Source organism: Balaenoptera physalus, assembly GCF_965194825.1.
Source record: "Balaenoptera physalus genome assembly, chromosome: 3".
NCBI lineage: Eukaryota > Metazoa > Chordata > Mammalia > Artiodactyla > Balaenopteridae > Balaenoptera > Balaenoptera physalus.
Genome location: NC_138890.1, coordinates 53959278 through 53978743, shown reverse-complemented (window position 1 = coordinate 53978743; position 19466 = coordinate 53959278). Strand labels below are relative to the sequence as shown.

The 19466-nt window shown below is 41.5% G+C and overlaps 1 protein-coding gene across 6 annotated transcripts in view; it reads right to left on the bottom strand.

Moving 5' to 3' along the window:
* Positions 1 to 19466, bottom strand: part of PPP2R2B (protein phosphatase 2 regulatory subunit Bbeta) — a 689017-nt gene that overhangs the window by 430178 nt on the left and 239373 nt on the right. The window contains exon 1 of one of the 6 annotated variants that reach the window (XM_082454199.1): positions 9073 to 9821. The exons of 4 other annotated variants lie outside the window; for them this stretch is intronic. In XM_082454199.1, the coding sequence (XP_082310325.1) occupies positions 9073 to 9146 (74 nt within the window). In that variant the 5' untranslated portion in view covers positions 9147 to 9821. Of the gene's footprint in view, positions 1 to 9072; positions 9822 to 19466 lie in introns of those variants that run through there. One more of the 6 variants, XM_082454202.1, reaches the window with a different exon arrangement.

Genomic DNA, 19466 nt, shown 5'->3' with positions numbered 1-19466 from the left:
CATGTTCGGAACTCTGGTTTATCAGATTCCAAAGCCAAAGTCTTTTCCAACTAAATATCTCACCTCACCAGTCCTCCATCAGTATCTTCACCTGGCCAGGCTTCTTTCCTGGCAGAATTGTGGTGATAATTATCTCCATGTGATAATAATACATGCAGAGTGCCTGGAGCCCGGTTGGCTTTTATTTAAACATTATTTGCTGTTCTTCCTATTTCTTACCCACTGTCAAATTCCTTATGGATATTTATTAGAAACTCCTGAAAATGGGGTTACCGTTCCCCGTGAGGTGATTTTATATGTGGAGACTCAAGAGGGGGACCTACTTCACAAAGCACCTCTCATTTAATTTCACACCAGCACCACCAGGTTTTATTATATTGCCGTTTGAGGCACAGCAGGATTAGCCATTTTCCCGAGAGACACCAATGTCAGAAGAGAACTAGAGCCTGGTCCAGACGAATGACCCAGGATTTTTTCCATCACCACATCATATCAAAGCACACAAGGCAGGAGTTGATTTCACGGGCTTCCACTAATATGAATCATATTAATAATAACAACAGCTAACTCTTAAATTGCACGGGTACCACACTACTCACTTTGTATGAATTATCACATTTACTCACCAAAGCAACTCTTTGGTATGTGCATCATTTTTATCCTCCTTTTTATAGATGTCAAAACTAAAGCCCCCCCCCAGATTGAATAACTTTCTCTATATTAGGTAGATGGTTTAGCCAATACTTGAATAAAACATCTTGAAGCAAACTCATAGCTACCATGAAACCGACAAATGCACAGTAGAGGTCCACTGAATGTTTAAGAGGATGACACTGACCTTGAATCTTCCCAGGACAGCCACTTATGTGCCAGACATCTTGACCAAAAGCAACATCTTCTCAGTGGCAGGATTTTAGTCCGTCATTTCAAAGGAATCCACAACTGATCAACCTCTTTCTCCCAGGGCTCTTCCCTTGAGCTCTGAGTATGTTCCTCAGTCATGGCTGCTGTTTATCACAGACTCAGCTTCCGGCCTCTGACTGCTCCTAAAATTCACCTGGGGAAACTTTAAAAACCAGGATTCGTTGGGCCAACTTCCAGAGAGTCTGGGGCGGAGACAGCTCCATGCCTTTGCCACAGCTGATTCTCATGCACGGCCAGGGCTAAAACCTACTGTTAGGGTTGTGTGCCTATGCCTTTCTCTCTCCTTTAGTTTCTTAAAATAGGGATGAATCTTTTCTATCTTTTCAGTTTCCATGTGCTGAGAACAGTGCCTGAATATTGTGGGCAGTGGTATGGGGCAGCTAAGAGCCCTGGCTGCTGGAGGTCAGGCAGTCTGGGTGCAAACCCTGATCTACCACATATTAGCTGTGTGGTTTTGAGTAAGTTACTATATAATTCGATGCCTTGTTCCCTCATCTGTAAAGTGAGAATACGCACCAATACTTGTTATGTTTTTGTGAGATTTATGTGAGGTAGGAACTATAAAGTATTTAAGGTAGGGTCTGGCACATAACAAACCCACAAACAATGCTAGCTATGTAGTTAGGCAAAAAATTCAATCCACATGGAACCTTAATGCCTATATGTGACAGCTGTGGAAATGCAGTGCGGGATGCAAAAAATAGTAACATTAAGTCCAGTTCACTCAATATTCACAGGCATCATGCTAGGTGTTTACCAACATTATTTTTTCACCTTCATGATAATACTTGGACATGTTATTATTAGAGAAGGAAATATACCAGTTAAGTAACTGAAGGTCACCCAGCTGGTAATTATCAGTTCTGAGATTGGAACTCAGGTTCATCTGGTTTCAGAACTCACTCTTTCCACGTTATCACTAAAACTTCATATAAATGTTGATTGATTCACATCCATTCATTCAATCAATAAGCATCTATGCCATGCTTACCATGTCCTAGAAACTCTTCTAAGCACTGGAGACACAGAAATGAACAAAACAGAGAATGCCTTTGCTTTCATGTAGCTTACTTACATTCTATAGCATGACAAGACTGGTGACAAATAAGTAAATGGATATATAACATGTCAGGTCAAGGTAAGTGCTATGGAGTAAAAATAAAGCAGGGTAAAAGTAACTGGGGAGTGTGTGTTTGTGTATATGTGTGTGTGAGAGAGAGAGATTTTTTTATCCATCTGGCTACATTGTAACCTTTTTTTCTTTTTTATTGAAGTATAATTTATGTACAATATGTTACAGGTGCACAATATAGTGATTCACAATTTTTAAAGGTTATACTCCATTTATAGTTATTATAAAATATTGGCTATATCCCTGTATTGTACAGTATATCCTTGTAGATTATTTTATTTTTTATTATTTTTCTATTTATATTTTTTTGTAGCTTATTTTATACATAGTAGTTTGTACCTACCCCTATATTGCCCCTCTCCCCTTCTCTCTCCCCATTGGTAACCACTAGTTTGTTCTCCATATCTGTGAGTCTGTTTCCTTTTTGTTATGTTCATTAGTTTGTTGTATTTTTTTAGATTCCACATATACGTGATATCATACAGTATTTGTCTTTCTCTGTCTGACTTATTTCACTTAGCATAATACCCTCCAAGTCCATTCATGTTATTGCAGATAGCAATATTTCACTCCTTTTTATGGCTGAGTAGTATTCAATTATGTATATAAGTACCACATCTTCTTTATTCACTTATCTGTTGATGGACACTTAGATTGCTTCCATAGCTTGGCAATTGTAAATAGTTCTGGTATGAACATTGGGGTGAGACTTTTTAGATAGGAAGGCCAGGAAGGCCAGGAAAGGCCTCTGATAAAGAAACATTTGAGTGATGGATGTGATAAGATGTGATTGGATTCTGGATAATTTTTAGGAGTTAAAAATTAAAGCTCAAGAGGATTTATTGTAGAATTAGAAGGATGTGAGAGACGAAGGAAATCAAAGACAACTCCAAGGTTTTTGGCTTGAGTAATTAGGAGAACGAAGTTCTCATTTACTGAGCTGGAGAAAAATGCTGAACCAACAGGTTTTTCTTGAGAGGAAATCAGTAGCTCTGTTTTGAAATCTCTGTTGCACGTCCAAGTGGAAATATTGGGTAGGCAGTTAGATGTACAAGTCTGCATTTTAGGGAGAGGTTGAAGCTAGAGATATAAACTGAATAGATGATACTTAAGACCATGAGATCACCTAGGAGCAAGCATAGATTAAGGAGAAGACTGAGCCCTGGACTCCAATATTTATAGGTTGGGAAGATGATAAGGAACAAGCAGGGGAGTCTGAGAAGGACTAGCCAGTGGGGGAGAGGGAAACAGAGAGAAAGTATGGGCCTTGAGGCCAAGACGAGAAACCCTCTCAAGAAGGAAGCAGTGATCATCTGTGCCTACACTGCTTAGAGCTGTAGTAGCGGAGACCTGGCAAAGGATGATTGGATTCATCAATCAGGTGGTCACCGGTGACTCTCACAAGAGCCATTTTGGTGGAGGGATGGAAAGAGCAGACTGGAGGAAAAGACATGGTGACTGTGTATAGAGGACCCTTTCAAGGCATTTTTCTGAAAAGGGGAGCAGGGAATGAGGCAGCAGCTGGAGGGGGATACAGGATCAGGACATGACTACCTAAAGTGAGATGATTTACAGTATGTTTGTGGACCGCCACAAAAGATCCTGTGGAGAGGAAAGACTTGGTGATAGCAGAGGGAGAGGGGCCGAGGGCAGGAGTGAGGGGCTTGAGTAGGGGTCAGGGGTGGGATCCAGTTCACAGGGGGAGGGCTGGCTGGCTGGCTGGCCTTGGATGAAAGCAGGGACAGTTCATCTACTGTATGTAAAAATGGAAAGCAAATTTTAAATGTAAAGCAGTGTCAAACAATGTAAGATTCTGCCTCACTTAATCCTTACAATTACCCCTTCAGGTGACGTAATATAATTTTGTTACAGAGAATCATAATGTGCATTTGGGAAAGACTTTCAATGTAGGTGTGTATTTGTAACAATGAGAAAATGAGTAGTCAGGGAACAGTGCGGGTAGAAGTGCGTTTGGACGTGGGTCCAAAGTGGGTTGGTTCTAAATACGTGAAAGGGGCTGAGAAGAGAATGCCAAAAACATGAAATATAAGAATTCCATAAATACATAAAAAGGCACAAAATAGAGCAAAACCCTGTCTTAGCCATGTACCTTGGAACCGAACTACATGGATTCTAATCCTAGCCCTTGCACTTAATAGCTGTGTGACCTTGGACAAGTTACCTAACTTTTCTGTGTTCTGGTTTCCTCATGTTTAACACACAAGGACAGTAACAGTACCCACCTCATAGGATTGTTGTGAGGAATACACAGACGCACCTGTACCTTTATCCATGTACACACACAGTGGAATTGTGCCTAGCAAATGGAAAACACTGCAAGGTTTACTTCTAAAAGGAAAGAGCTAGAAAAATGTGTATTTTTTTCCTCTGTGTGTGTGTGGAGACTTCCAGCAGCTCTACTTTTGGGTGTCATTGGAAGATATCTTGCTTAAAAAAGTTTCCTCCTCTTAAAGGAGCATTGTTGAAAGAAGACAGGTAAGTTTGTTCATTCACTCTGCCGTTCAGTCCTTCATTTAAGAAGAATTTCTTGAGCGTCTACTCAGTCAAGCTCTGTACAAACCAGGTTTCAGAGACTTAAGATGAAGAGGGTAGGATCCCCGTGCCCAAGCTGCTCCTGGTCACCAGGAGACAGACATGGACATAGACTGTTTCAGTGTAAACCTGAAGGCTATTCTCACACTGATCCTCAGAAGGAAATGTGCGATGTAGGGGCAAGAGCACTGAGTTTTGATTTAGACTGTTTGGACTTGAGTCTTGGCTCTGCCACTTTCCTAACCGTGGCTCTGGGCAAGGTGGTGTGTGTCAGTTTCCTCATCTATAACATGGAGATAATAGTGCCGGATGCAAGAGATTGTATGAGGGGCCAGTGCCTTCAGCACACAGCCAGTGATCCACAGGCTTTGTGGTACTACTACTGCTTCTCTCTCATTTCTTCTTCTCACTGTTACTGTGGTTTACGTGACTCATAATGACACCTCCATCTTTGGAGTTGTTGAGGAAGTCTTTCTAGAAAGACTTGACTGAAACTGAGTTTGAAAGGATGAACAGGGTTTACAGCATGTAACCATGACCAGACAACTCAGGGACAGGATATGGCATGTGGCAAAGCACATTACCCTTTAGGAAAAGAAAGTGCCTCTACTAATTTGTAAGATAACCCCAATAAAGGCCCTCCCATGTCAGGTGCCAAAGTAGGTCCATCGGAGAATATTAGGCAAGGTTCCTCATACCTCACTGGTCTCTCATTCCTATGGGTCTCCCCATCCCCTCTGTCCTGTCTGGAATGGTTTCTTTTTGACTGTGAGATTTTGTTCCTCTAGTCCTGAAGCCATTTTGCTGGATGAATCCTTTCCTGTCAGGGGGATGGAGTTATGTACGCACTTAATGAGGTCCATAGAGAAGGGAATACAGTCGTTGTCTTCTCAAAACCCTATTTCTGTTGTTTGTGCATCAGCATTATTTAGTTGTCCTTTTTTTCTGGCTGTCTCTTCTTATTTCAGGTTAAAGTAGAGCATGGTGATAAAAGCAGATCCCTCACGTATGGTCACCAAAAGCTCCCCAACCCACAATATTTAAAACAACTAGCGTTCACATAAGAGTTAATGCTTTGCAGAATGTTTTCCATATGTTTTTAAGATTTGCTTATACAAAAACCTTGGTATTTGTCATCTTCTTATTCAATAAAAATTTATTGAGTGCCTATTATGTACTTGGTATTGTTCTAGTGATGGGGGTAAAACAGAGAGCAAAATTACATACGAGTCTTGCTTTCATGAAGCTCTCAGTCCAGTAGGGAGACAGATACTAACAAAACAGTATTATCAGTCTCTTCATAATGGCAAACTAGGATAGGTGCTCTGAAGGAAAGATACCCAGTTCTTTAAGAGCTATGATCAGCTGAGGGTCGAGGATGGCTTCTCAGCTTCAACTGAGAGTTGAAGGCTAGAATGAACAAAGAATGGGGCAGAGGGGAGAGAGATGCATCCTCAAAATCTGTAGTCAGAGGGAGAGTATCGAGGAACCCAAGGAGGCCTGTGGCTTGAGACCCGGCAAGAAGGAGTGTTTGGGGTCACTCAGGAAAGTCAGGCAGGGGTCAGAATATGCAGGGCCTTGTAGGCCATGGGAAGCCACTGACAGTTTAAATGCAAGTGTGTCTGTGTTTGAGGGGCTGGGGTGGTATCGTATTTCAAACAAGTATTTTGGCTGCCATATGGTGGACCAACTCTCTATGTGATAGATGAAGAAACAGGATTGGGGACTGAGAATGAGAGAGGGAGGAGAAAAGGAATTAATATTTGTTGACTATTTGACTATATTGTTGATTTACCCTATGTACAATGTGTTGCTGTATATAATGCACTTAGGTAATGCCTTAGATGTAAATACAATACAAGTGCAGTCTGGCTATCATCATCATCATCATCATCATCATCACCACCATCACCATCACCATCACCCTGTGTATGACATTCTGAATATATTTCTTTGCATGTTTTACAAATGAGGAAACTTAGGTTCAGAGACGTAAAGAAACTACCCAACATCACCCAGTTAGCACATGGTAGAGCTAGGATTCGAAGCCCAGGATCTTCCTGTGTTGAGAAAACAAAGTCAAGGCAAAGCTGAGAGGACAACGCTAGTCTTCTCAGTAGGACGGTTCCATCCCCGAAGCAGCCCAGGAATTGCTAAAGCTCTTAGAATTGTTCTATAATTACTCTTAAGGGGAGGATTTGGGTCATTTGGATTTATTTGATTTTCACAGGGACAGGCACAAGTTATCCATTCTTGACTTTTTCAATTAAATAAAATAGGAAGTTCCCAGCCATAACTTTTCCAGAACAGACTACAGAGTGACATGATTGCTAACAATATGAAAACACAAACTCAGATTCATTCTGACATCTTTTTCTCCTCAAACTCGAAATAAGTGTAACAAGTTTCTAGTGACACTGTGATGTGCTTGAGGAAACCACTTTGTTGCTTAAGACAGTCTAGTAAATAACAGAGACTTGAATATGTAAGAAAGCGCATGGTGCGTGGGACTCACACATGATGTCATCTTTCATGCAGCAAGCTTTATGAAGAACTTTAATTATCGCATTTAATTCTTAACGTCCTGGGAGTAGGTCTTTTTATTTCTATTTTAGAGATGAAATTGGGCATAGAGCAATTAAGGGACTTGGCCCTGACCGCCTGGTATTTAACTCCTGCCTCTTCTACTGTGCCCCTGCGCCTCATCCCTGATTTTAATGTTTGCCAGATGCTATTTTCCTTGACCATTGTCTGCAATAGGTTTACAACAAATTCAGAGACAAGTCTCCGCACTCCCCCCACCCTAAATCTGATGATAGTTGGTGATTCAGAGATTGTTTGCTTTGACATGAATAAAATGGGGTTTCCATTTTGATGGAATAAATCAGTTAAATTTGATTAAAAACACAGTTCAAGAAAGTTCTTGTGTTGGTGGTGTTTTGTCTGTATTAGGTAGGGTCTTTACTTTGATTCAAATACAAAACAGCAACTGAATGGACCAAGTGTTTGGGTTCTCAAAGTTTTAGCTGGGAGGAGAGGACAGGGGACCAATCAGAAACGACTGAGGCAGCTTCCTATATGAGTTTAAGTCTTTGTATTTGGAAAGTTCCTCTGGAGATTTCTATCCATGTTACTCCTTATTTCTCCCCAACACATGTAGGGACTGGCTAAGTTTCTCTCTATGAGGGAAGAAAGATTTCTCAATGGGCCATCTCCTTTAGCCACGAATAAAATTTTAAAGAAAATATCCAATTTTTAAAAACTCTATGAAATATCAATGTCTATGGAAAATACCATCCTCAGTTTCAATTCAAGGGTGATTACAAACTTCTACTCCCTTTTCTTGGGGGGTACTGATTAAAAAGCACCTTGTGGTATAATACATGCTTCTCTCATTTTATATACACAGCCCCCAGGCCCAGGCTCCTCCTGTGAGGATGAGAAACGAGGGTGGGTTTTCAGAACAGGCTGTTCACCAGCTCAGTTCCGGAAGAGTGTGTCTGGACCTGAGGCGGAGTTGCCGTTCCTCACCATCCTTAGCCGTCTCCCATCGAGGACCGCTTGTAGGACAACCCCTAAGGCTGAAAAACAGCCAGCTAGTGGCTTTTCTTGAAATTGCTCTTTTCCAAGCATGTGTCAGGTCAAAAGAAACGGGCAAATCAAACATAGAAGATGCACGGCCAGCTAGTCAGACTAGGAACATTGAAACCTGCTGTGCTTAGTTGATAAGGGAATTGCCAGAATGTTTACAAGGCACACACACATGCACACAGAAACTCCCCCCTCATGTGTGCATATCATGCTAGGTTAGAGGGCAGCAGAGGAGGTGCCTTAAAGGACCAGGAACTGGGGAACTGTTCATACAAGACTCAGCTCACCCTCGCCTTAAGGTATCAACTTAGGACCCCACAAACCACATTTCCAGCAAGCACTGAAATTCAGCTGCGATCTTCCTGTCCTGCATGCCAAGTACAGACCGAGCAAATCAATCCGACAACCAACGCTCCACAGTCATACAGTAATAAGCTCACTCTATTTTGCTAATTGCTTTCTTGGGCATACACCAAGTTATTAAAAGGACAGTGACAAAACGGAGAGCTTGGATAAATGTATGTGGCAGCATCTACAGCAATTTTTTTTCCCCTTTAACATTAGTTCCAGTTACTTGTTTGCATGTGAAGGAGAACAAGGGAAATTGGCAAAATACTTCTAAATTATTTTCTACTCAGTTGTATCAGTTCTGAGATCACCTTTGCAATATTATCCTGCTCTTCAGAAAATACTTTCCTTGTAGAAGACAGACTGATTTTAGAAGCAGATCTAAGTCTGTGAGATACAAGCTTTTGCCGGGCACGACAGTCATCTAGTAGCTACAGAAGGCAGTATCAGCAGAGCCTGTGGGAAGTCAGACACCAGCCCACTTTTTCCCACCCACCCAGATGCTCTCCCTCTCTGGTCTGTACCTTCTGTGTGGCAGCTGGAAGAGAGGATGGTATTCGGAGGTCTGAAGATGTAAGGCAGGTAACGAGAGAAGCATTTCATCTTCCAAAGAAAAAGGAAAAAGAAAAAGAATCTAAATAAAAAACCAGTCTCCTGAATCCATAAGGATTCTCTCGGCCTTTAAAGCTGGCTACATCACCCACATGTTCATGGAGGCTCTCTCCCAGTGCTGCAAAGCTGGGGAGCCCAAGGAATAACTGGAGATGGGTCCCATTTTGCCATCAGCGCCAGGAAGCACTGCCTTACATTTCTGCATGCAGCTCAAACTCAGAAGCCCCCAAGCAATCCTGGATATAGCCTCTTCATTGGCTGCAGCTCCTCCGAGCAGGATTTGCTGAGTAAGTCAGTCTTGCCTGTAAACACACGCTGAAATGCCCTGCCTGAAACCTCTCCCTTTTCCCGTGTGGTCAGTTTCTTTTAGCAATAGAAATCCAGCAGGATATGGGAGTCGTGAGGATAAGTGACCATCTCTTATTTAGCTGAAAGATCAGATGAAACAAAGACAGCATAGTGTTCCGCCCTGGAGAGAGATGGCTGTTAAAAGGAGCCACCCGTAATGCCATGGGTCTCAGGAATATTAAAGTACAGTGCAATGAAATGGGTCTCTGTCCTTGCTTAATCTAGATTGAGTTCTATTTTTTTTAATATGAAACCCAAACAATAGGACCATTTATCACTTAGGTGAAGCCAAAAGCTGGGTTGAGTAGTCGGTGACAGAGGGCTAACACAGACAGATCCTGTGCTCCACTACGGCTGTTTTTTCCTGCCAGCACTCACACCGAGGCAATAACTTGGTTCTGAGTTATTTGCTGTACAAATTTAAAGCCACGGCACAAGAATAGAGGCTAAACCCAAGTGAAATGGCCCTTCACCAAGCCGTGCACCCTGATGGCATATGACAATATGTAACGAGTAAGTTGATGCAAGGATTATACAACTTTACCAAAACTCTCACTGAGATTGCAAATGAGAGGGCAGAGGAGAGCGGAAGAGGGAGAGGGAGAGGGAGAGAGAGAGAGAGAGAGGGAGAGAGGGAGAGAGGGAGAGAGAGAGAGGGAGAGAGAGAGAGAGAGAGAGAATGAGAATATTAAAGGAAAGGACCAATTGCCAAATATAAACCATTTGGATTGGGGAATTGGTTTGGTTATGACCCAGGAAATAGTAATAACTTCGTAAACCTTACCACTGGAAGGTAAGCACAAGGCACCAGTTGGGGATTTATAAGTTCTGTCAAAGACACCAGTGAATATGATAAAGAGAAATAGATGAATGTTTTTGTGCTGCATTCAGAGGCACAAGGAAATGATTTAAATGATCCTCAAAGGAAAACCAGTATTCCCCTGAGTGAAATTTTTTAAAATAAGATTTAATATAAAAGTGTGCCTTGAAATCTGATAGAATAATTTTTGAGCCTTTATGGGCTCTCCTCTTTACAAAACTACTTAACTTAGCATTGGAGAAATGTGTTGGTCTGCCCACAAGAGCAAAGACTTAGAGCCATAAGTAATTATAGTGTCAGTGCAGGCCAGGATGCAAATCCACTCTTTCACCAACATGCTCTCTCCCTGATTTTTGGATCATTGCAACATGATGACAAACTACTGGTGGGGACAGGACATTTTAGCCCTTTGATAGTCATACAACCCTTCACTTCCTTAGACCCAGAGACCTGGCAAGGTTGGGCCTATCCCAAGTAAGTTGCTGTTTAAACAATGCGTAAAAGGTCTGGATTGGTTGTGTGAATAATCTCAAAATCACAACAGAAGAGCAAATCCAGAGGCATCTTCCTGAGAGATACAGAACTTCTAATCCCTGATCAGTAATGAGTCAAAATGGAAGGAGTGTGGGCTTTGGGGTCAAGCTGACAGAGTGTGAATCCCAGTGCGTTCACTCATTGGTTGGGTAGATATAAACACAACTTTAACACCTGTGAGACTTAGTTTCTGCATCTATAAAATGGGAACAAGGTTTTCCTCTTGTATTCTTGAATGAAGGGAGATAAGCATACGATGTGCCTGGTACCTTGTAGACACTTGGTAAACTGTCACTGCCAATGCTGTTCTTACTGTTGTTGTTAGCCTTCTCTGAGCTTCTATGGCCACATACCAACCTCAGAGTAGTGAAAGAGCAGGTGTGGTTAAGAGGGTGGTGCTGCCATTAGACAGCTAGTGTTGAAGCCTACCTTTGATATTGACTTACTGTGTGATCTTGGGCAACTGACTCAACATCTCTAAGCCTCATTACAGATCTAATAAGGATAATAATAGAATCTTACATGATATCATGAGGGCAAAATAGGATGGCTTATATGAAAGGTTAAACACAGTGCCATTAAAATGCCTGATTTAATGCCAGGCCTATGGACCCTATCTACCCATTTGCAGAATGGGGCCTATGGACCCTATCTACCCATCTGCAGAATGGGCAAGGGACAGGAAGGACAAATTGGAAATCTCCTTGGACAGGTGATTCCCATGCAGGTGGTTTGTTCTGCACTATTTGAACTGTTCAACGTGCTTTCACATCTTTTTTTTCTCTTTGATTCTGAACAATCCCATTTTACGGAAGAGAAGACTGGCTGAGAGGATATAATAATTTATCCAAAGACAAACAGCCCCCTGAGGAAATCTAGTGTTTTTACACCAGAATCACTTGATGAGCTTGTAAAGAATGCAGATTTCACAGCCCTCAAGCCTATTGATTCAGACTCTCTGGCGATAGACAAGGAATCTGAGTATTTAACAATCCACATGATTCTTTAAAGTTTGAGAACCTCTGGAGTAAGGTATTTCATTTCATGCTTTGGCTTGAAGGGTCAGGGTAACAAAGCTTTTTAAACACCCTTCTTGTAAATCATTTGTCTCACCACTTTTGTCCAACAATTAGTTGCTACCTTAAGTTATATCAGGCATTAGACTGAGCGATGGGGATACAGGATATAAGATACCATCCCTGCTCTAATGCAGTGCATTATTACAAGGACTAATAAACTATTATAATACAGCATTAAAGGGGTGACAGCAGGAAGAGGTCCTGAAAAGATTCTTTGGGATTACAGAGTCCCAAAAGGTCAATGTTAAAGATCCATGCTTTTACTCAGGGTCATTCAGGATCACCCAGGGTCACAGCATCACCTAGGGCTACCTAAGGTCATTCCGGAATCACCCAGGGTCACCCAGAATCACTAAGGATCACCCAGTGCCACCCAGGGTCACCTAGAGTCACCCCAGATCACCTAGGGCCACCCAGGGTCACCCAAGGCCACCCAAGATCACCCGGTGTCAGGCAGTTTTGGTCAACCTGCTACATTCGCCTTTACATTACTAAGTGTCTGGTCCACGGGTAAAGGACGGCTTGGCCTCCATCTCTGAGGTTTTGTCCAGCTGTGTGGTCTGCAATCCAGTAAGAGCAATAATAATAATATGGTATTTGCCCAGTTAAAAAAAAAAGGATCCATGCTTTTGCATTAGGTATTAATTACAAAAAGTTCCTATTAAAAGGCATTTATCTTACTGAAGGCCTAGCAAATAAAGAGTTAGCAGTCATTTACTCCTTAAGTGGAACTAGACTCTGATATGCCTAATGTCATCACAGATAAGAGCAGGGCTACCAGGAGAGGATGGAATCTTTCTCAGGAGAGGGGAGGCTCCAAGGCAATGGCAGAGGTGCCTGGAGGGAGGGCCCAAGAGCAGAAAGAGAAAGGGAAATGAGAAGCCTAGGAGGAGGGAAAGATAAAGGTGACCCATTTTAGGTGCCATGAGAGAAGGGCCTGGAGTCCGGCCCAGAGACAAGAAACACCCTAGATGACTTCCACATGCCAGGTTCCGACATCAAATGGCAAAAAAAAAAAAAAAAAAAGTAATTAATTGGGAGACTGTTGAGTGCTGCACTGTGGACCAGGCTGTTCCAAGCTTTCTTTAGACTGACCTCTTGGGAGATCAGAAGCAATCACTTTTGTCCTGCAAAGTCCCAGCCGGAGCCCTTGCCTTGGGGCCAATGAACTTGGGGCCTCCCAGCAGCCCATTCCCATTGGTCCCATTTATGTTGCCTTCTCTCACTGAAGCCCAATTCTTATGGGAAAGTTACCCTGATCATTCTGTTTTAACATGTTTTTACAACCTTCTTTGGGGAAATATCATCATCACAGTCTTTCATTTTGCTAAGAAATAAACTAAATTCCAGGGAGGAAAAACTAGATTATTTAAGATCAGTCAGGCTGAGACTGCCCAGGTTTTTACTCTCAGGTCAAAACAGAGCAAATTCCTATTCATTCTTCAAATCTTAAACAGAATGTCACATCATCAGAGAGAGGTTTCTTAATGCCTCAGACAGGGTCAAATCCATCTGCTACAGACTCTCAAATACCATCCTCCCCTTTTAAAACACTCATTTATTATTGATCATATTTGTTGAGCATCTATGTATGCCAGGGTGCTAAGGAGTCAATAGTAAACAAGACAGATAAAATACCTGCCCTCTTCTTCGGGTATACTTATCGCTCCCAACATACAGGGCTGTGATGAGGATTAAATAAGGTAACTTATGAAAGGGATTAGAATTCTACATGGCACAAAGTAAATGCTATTCAATTACTTTGATCACTGCTATAAAGTGTCTATCTCCCTTGCCAGGCTCTAAGTGGGAGGAGGGTAGGACTTTGACTTTTCTCTGCTGAATCCTGAGTGTGAGGCTCGCTGCCTGACACATAATAGGAATTCAATAAATATGTGCTGGACTGAATTGAGCTGAACTGAACAAGGGGAATTCTGACATAATTGCCATCAATTTCCCCACACTCTCCAGTCAGTGTGTGAAACTCACAATTTGGTACTTTCTGATCTGCAAGGAAGAGGAACCTCTTTTTGTTAGTTCATTCATCCATTGATACAAGATAATATTTTTAGCAGCTTTTAAATTCTAGGCACCCTTCTAGATGTTGGCGATACAGCAGTAAATAATATATTAAGGTTTAGCTCACTGAGTTTACATTTTAGAAGAAGGAGATAGACAATAAACAAGTAAATATTATATCAACAAGGTTATTTCAGATGATGAAAAAAAGAATAGTGATCCAGCAATTCCACTTCTAGGTACTTATCCAAAGAAAATGAAACCACTAACTCAAAAAGACATATGCACCCCCATGTTCACTGCGGCATTATTTACCATAGCCAAGATGTGGAAACAACCTAAGTGTCCACCAATGGATGAATGGATAAAGAAGTATGCTTTTTGTGTGTGTGTGTGTGTATGTATACACACACACACACAAATATACAATGGAATATTATTCATCCATAAAAAGAAGGAAATCTTGTCATTTGTGACTACATGCATGGAACTTGATGGCATTATGCTAAGTGAACTAAATCAGACAGAAAAAGATAAATACCATATGATCTCACTTATATGTGTAATCTAAAACAAACCAGCAAAAAAATTCCACCCCAAGCTCACAGATACAGAGAACAGATTGGTGATTGTCAGAGGCAGGGTGTGGGAGGCAGGCAAAATGGGTGAAAGTGGTCAAAAGCACAAACGTCCAGTTATAAAATAAACAAGTCATGAAGATGTAATGTAAAGTACGGTGACTATAGTTAATAATACTGTATTGCATATTTGAAAGTCACTAAGAGAGTAGATCTTAAAAGTTCTCATCATAAGAAAAAAATATTGTAATGATATATGGTGACAGATAACTAGACTTATTTAGGTGATCATTTCACAATATTTACAAATATAGTATCATCATAATGCACACCTGAACCTATGTCAATTATACCTTAATTTTAAAAACAGTAGACTGAAGAAAATAAAATAGGGGATGTGGTAGAGTGGCTGCTTTGCCTGGATGGTCGCAGAAGGCTTCCCTGAGGAGGTGACGTTTCAGCTGAGGGCTGAAAGACAAGGTGCTGGACAAGAAAGGGTTTTGATCCTCTCCTCCACTCTCTGCAGCCTACAATTTACCTTCAGAGAAATTTTCTCTTCCAACTTAATGACTGAAATATTTGATTATTTTAAACTAATAAAATCAACTAAAATCAATTAAAAATACAATATGTGCACCCAAAAAAAATAAAGTAATAAATTGTTTAGTGTTTGATTCACTGCATTACTATAAGTTCGGTGGGGGCAAAGGGTGCACTGTCTTGATCACTGTGGCATCCCCCAGACCTAGCTGAGAAGTCAGTGGAGACTTGATCCACATTTCTGGTTGGCAGACTGGACCGGCTGCTGAGTCAGCTGTCTTGGCATGAGACTAAAGCAAGTGAGAGGTAGGCAGCCACAGATAAGACTAAAGAGGATTCTGAAGATGGAGGAGAGGCTCAATTTAGAGCAGATGCTACCATGCAGCAAAGAAAGAAACAATAGTCATTTATAACAGAATATTTTGGCTCTCATTGAAAAGACTATAGAATGAAAAGCATAATAAAGCCAAGCACATTTCCCACCAAATTTTTTATGCTAATTCTCTAAGTACCTACAAAAAGTAGACAAATAACTTCTCCTAATTTATTGAGACGTCGGAGCAAGTAGCCTATAGATAGATAGATAGATAGATAGATAGATAGATAGAGAGATAGATAGAGAGATAGATAGATGGATGATAGATTCTAAACCATAGAAATATGATCTGATTTTAATAGATGATGATAAGAATCATAATTACAACCACCACCAAATCTGAGTTCTTACTAGGTCCAGCCACTCTGCTGACCACTATACCTAGAAGAGCTCATTTAATCCTCTTAAAAATTATAATAAAGTAAATGTTATTATTTTATCTGTTTATACATGAGGAAATTTGTGTAGAGATATTAAGTAACTTGCCAAGTGTAAGCAGGTAGAGGAGCTAAGATTCCAGTGCAGACTTTTCACTCCTACTCCCACGCTGTGTAGATGCTGTGCTGCTTCCTGGGCTCTGTGATCTCGACATTCTCTCCTGTGTAGTCTAGTGTAAGACAGAATACCTAGAATGAGACTAAACTTCTTTGTCTACTTATTTGGAACTTGTGAAAATTTGATCAGGGCTGGTCAAGTTTACTTCTGACCTATTTGAAAGAAAGGGTTTGCTAATGACTAGCATAATCATGTGGGAGAAATCTAACCAAATCCATGCACCTACCCATCAATGACCCCAGAGAGTCAATATGCATTGAAGGTTTACTATTTCTAAAACACAAAGCCAAAGGCTGTGGGAGTGGGGGGATGGATAAGACACAAAGTGTAAAGGTGAGTAGGGAGGTAAGAAATAAAGAAATAAATGAAAAATATAAATATCAATATATTAAAAATTACAGAAGGTCCATAAGAGAGTAAGAGATAAGTAAGTACACAGTAGGAAACTCTCACATCTAACTGGGACATGGGATCAGATTCCAAGAAGTCTTCCTGGAGGTGGTGGCATTTGAGGTAGGATTTGAAGGACAGGGAGAATTTGAATCTGTAAAGATGTGAGTGGTAAGAACATTCTGATAGGAATGTTTGAAGGTAGGGAACCTCAAGAATTATATGGGGGAATAGTGAGTACTTCTGTTTATTAGTCAGTCTATTGTAAGATGTTTCTTAATTCTACTTTATGAATATGAAAATAATATTACATTAAAATTTTTTACAGTTATTCACAACTCAAATTCACTCTTTCCCCTATTTACTCCAAATTCATGGAATTATAAAACATGTTTTAAATATATAAAGCAGATTCCAACTTCTATGTTTGGGCTATGCACTAATTGGCTTTCATTCGGAAAGAGTGGACATCAACCTCCCTTTATCCAAGCTGGATAAAGAACAACCCAATTATTCAGTCCGTGTTATGTCTCAAAGCCTTTGTAAGAAGAAAGTATTCCAATGTAAATCCAGAATGTGTTTCCAATTCCTCAAAAGGAATTGCCTTGTCTGCTTTTCTCCTGCACAGCTCTGGGTTGTAATTAAACCATGAACAGTATGAAAAGGGATCAACATGCTAAGGTAATAACAATATATTTCTTCTGGATTTCTCTGACTACGATATCCACTCCAGCCTTATTCCCCAATACTAGGCAGCACTATTTCCGTTTGGACAGATGAGAATATTGGAGGATTTTAAGGCAACCCAGCACCTGAATCCAGGTGGTGAGATCTTAGTTTTCTGACCCTTAGGCCACCCTTTAGAGATACAAGAAAAGGTATTGGAGTGATCAGGTTTAATGTCTTCTCTGGAAAACACTTTTAACCCAAGTTTTTCCTTGATTCTGAGAGGTCATAATAGTAAATCTTTCAGGAGGCAGCCGGGGAGAGAACGTTCTACCTGTTGCTCTTGAGGTACAGAGCAAGACTTGCTCCTTCAGCCAAGACTTCCCCGGAGAGTCCGCACTGCACACACAGCCTGTGAGGAGTTCTGTTTGGTCTGCAGAGTATCTTATGTTTTAATTCAAACTTCATGCCTTTAAATGGTCTGTGCACTCACCGGTCTCTCTGCATCTGGAGAGATTTACACACTTATGTTCCCCTCTGTTTCTGTCTATGAACTTTGCTTTCTAGCAGGGTTCCTCAGCTTCAGCACTACTGACATTCGGGGCTGGATGATTTGCTGGTGGTGGCAGAGAGGCTGGGGTGGGGGGACTGAAGGACGGGGGAGGAGGTCTATGCTGTGCATCGTAGGAGCTCTGGCATCATACCTGGCCTCTACCTACTACGTGCCAGTATCAAGCCCTCCCTGCCTCAGTCGTGACAATAAAAATAAATTTTAAAAAAAATGTCTAGACATTGCTGAATATCCCCTGGAGGGCAAAATCCTATCCCACTCCCCATCCCCACAGTGGGAATACTGCTTTATAGCAATATGTCTTCAGAGACCAGGGCTGGGGTAATGGCCACATTACTTGTACATCAGGCAGCCTCATGTGGGCAAGTAACACGCTGAGAGGAGAAATGAGTTCTAACTGTACTTCTTCCTGTCTTGGAGCCCTCACCTCACTCTCCCACAGATCTGGTATATAAATCCAATGAAACAATATTCGTAAAAGTGTTTTGACAATTTGAAAATATAATGTTGCCGCCATTTGGTCTAACTTGGGTCTTTAGGCAGCCACTCGTACTGGCACATTGAAAACTGGCAGCTCTATTCTGTGATAAATTATTTAAGTTTGAAGGAATCCCATCCACCAATTTTATTGACAGGGCATTGAACTAGCAATAAGAAACATCACTCTTGCCACTAAGATGAATTTTCTTAGAGTCTTCTGTCTTCTTGGGCTTTGCTGATTGGAAAGCTGGTGGTCATTCATTCATGCATGCATTTATTCAATAATATTTGTTCAGTAGCATGATGTGCCAGGCCCTGTGCTGGGCGTTAGGGCTGCTTATACAACTTGTAGTTGTAGTAGACACATTATATATGGCCCTGCCTTCATGGAGATTGTGATCTAGCAGAGGAAACATGCAAGGAGCAAGGAAATCATAGTGCATTTGGCAAGTGCTATGAGAGATAACATCCAGGACCTCTTGGAAGGGCCATCAAGCTGAGAGTTCAGGGTTAGGGAAGGCTTATTAGGAAAAGTGAAACCAAGGCTGAGATCTGAATGATGAGTAGGGGTGTGCCAGGGAAAGAGAGGGTGAACAATATTTGTGGCAAAGAGGACAGCACATGTGTAGTGCTGGAGGTGAGGGACTACGGCATGAGAGGGAAAATGGAGCACAGGGGACATGAAGGAAAACAGAGAGTGAGGCTGGAAGTATCCTAAGAGCAAAGGAGCCCCCTGAAGGATTTAGGGAGGCAAGTGACATGTGTGTACGAGAAATACGACTGCAGGTACAGGGTGAAGAACAGGCTGGAGGTGGTCAAGACAAGAAGGAGGATGGAGAAAACCAAGAAGGCTGCTTCAATATCCAGAGGAGGGAAGATGGTGCCCAAACTAGGAGAGTGGCAATGGTGTTGGAGAGGTCAAGGGATTCTAGAGATTATATCTGAGATATTCAGGAGGAAGAATGATATAGGACTTAGACTACATGAGCAGGTGTGTTGAGGGAAATTAGGAATGCAGAGTCAAGGATGACTCTGAGGTGTGTGGGTGGGCTTTTGGAGGACGTGGGTGGAGGTGACTAAGGCCATTGCTGTTCCTTACAAAAAAATGAAAGAATGTTTATGGGGCTCCTGCTGAGTGCAGATCCCTGAGCTAAATACTAACAAGCATTATCTCATTTAAGCCTTGCAACACCCCTATGATATAGGATCTATTATTTTTAGTATGTGCTTGAGGACACACAGCTGGTAATGACAAAGCCAAGATTCCGACTCAGCTTCCTGATTCCAGCACCTGGTCTCTGAAGCACCACAGGTCAACATTATTAATTCACTTGAGTGTTCACATCTAGG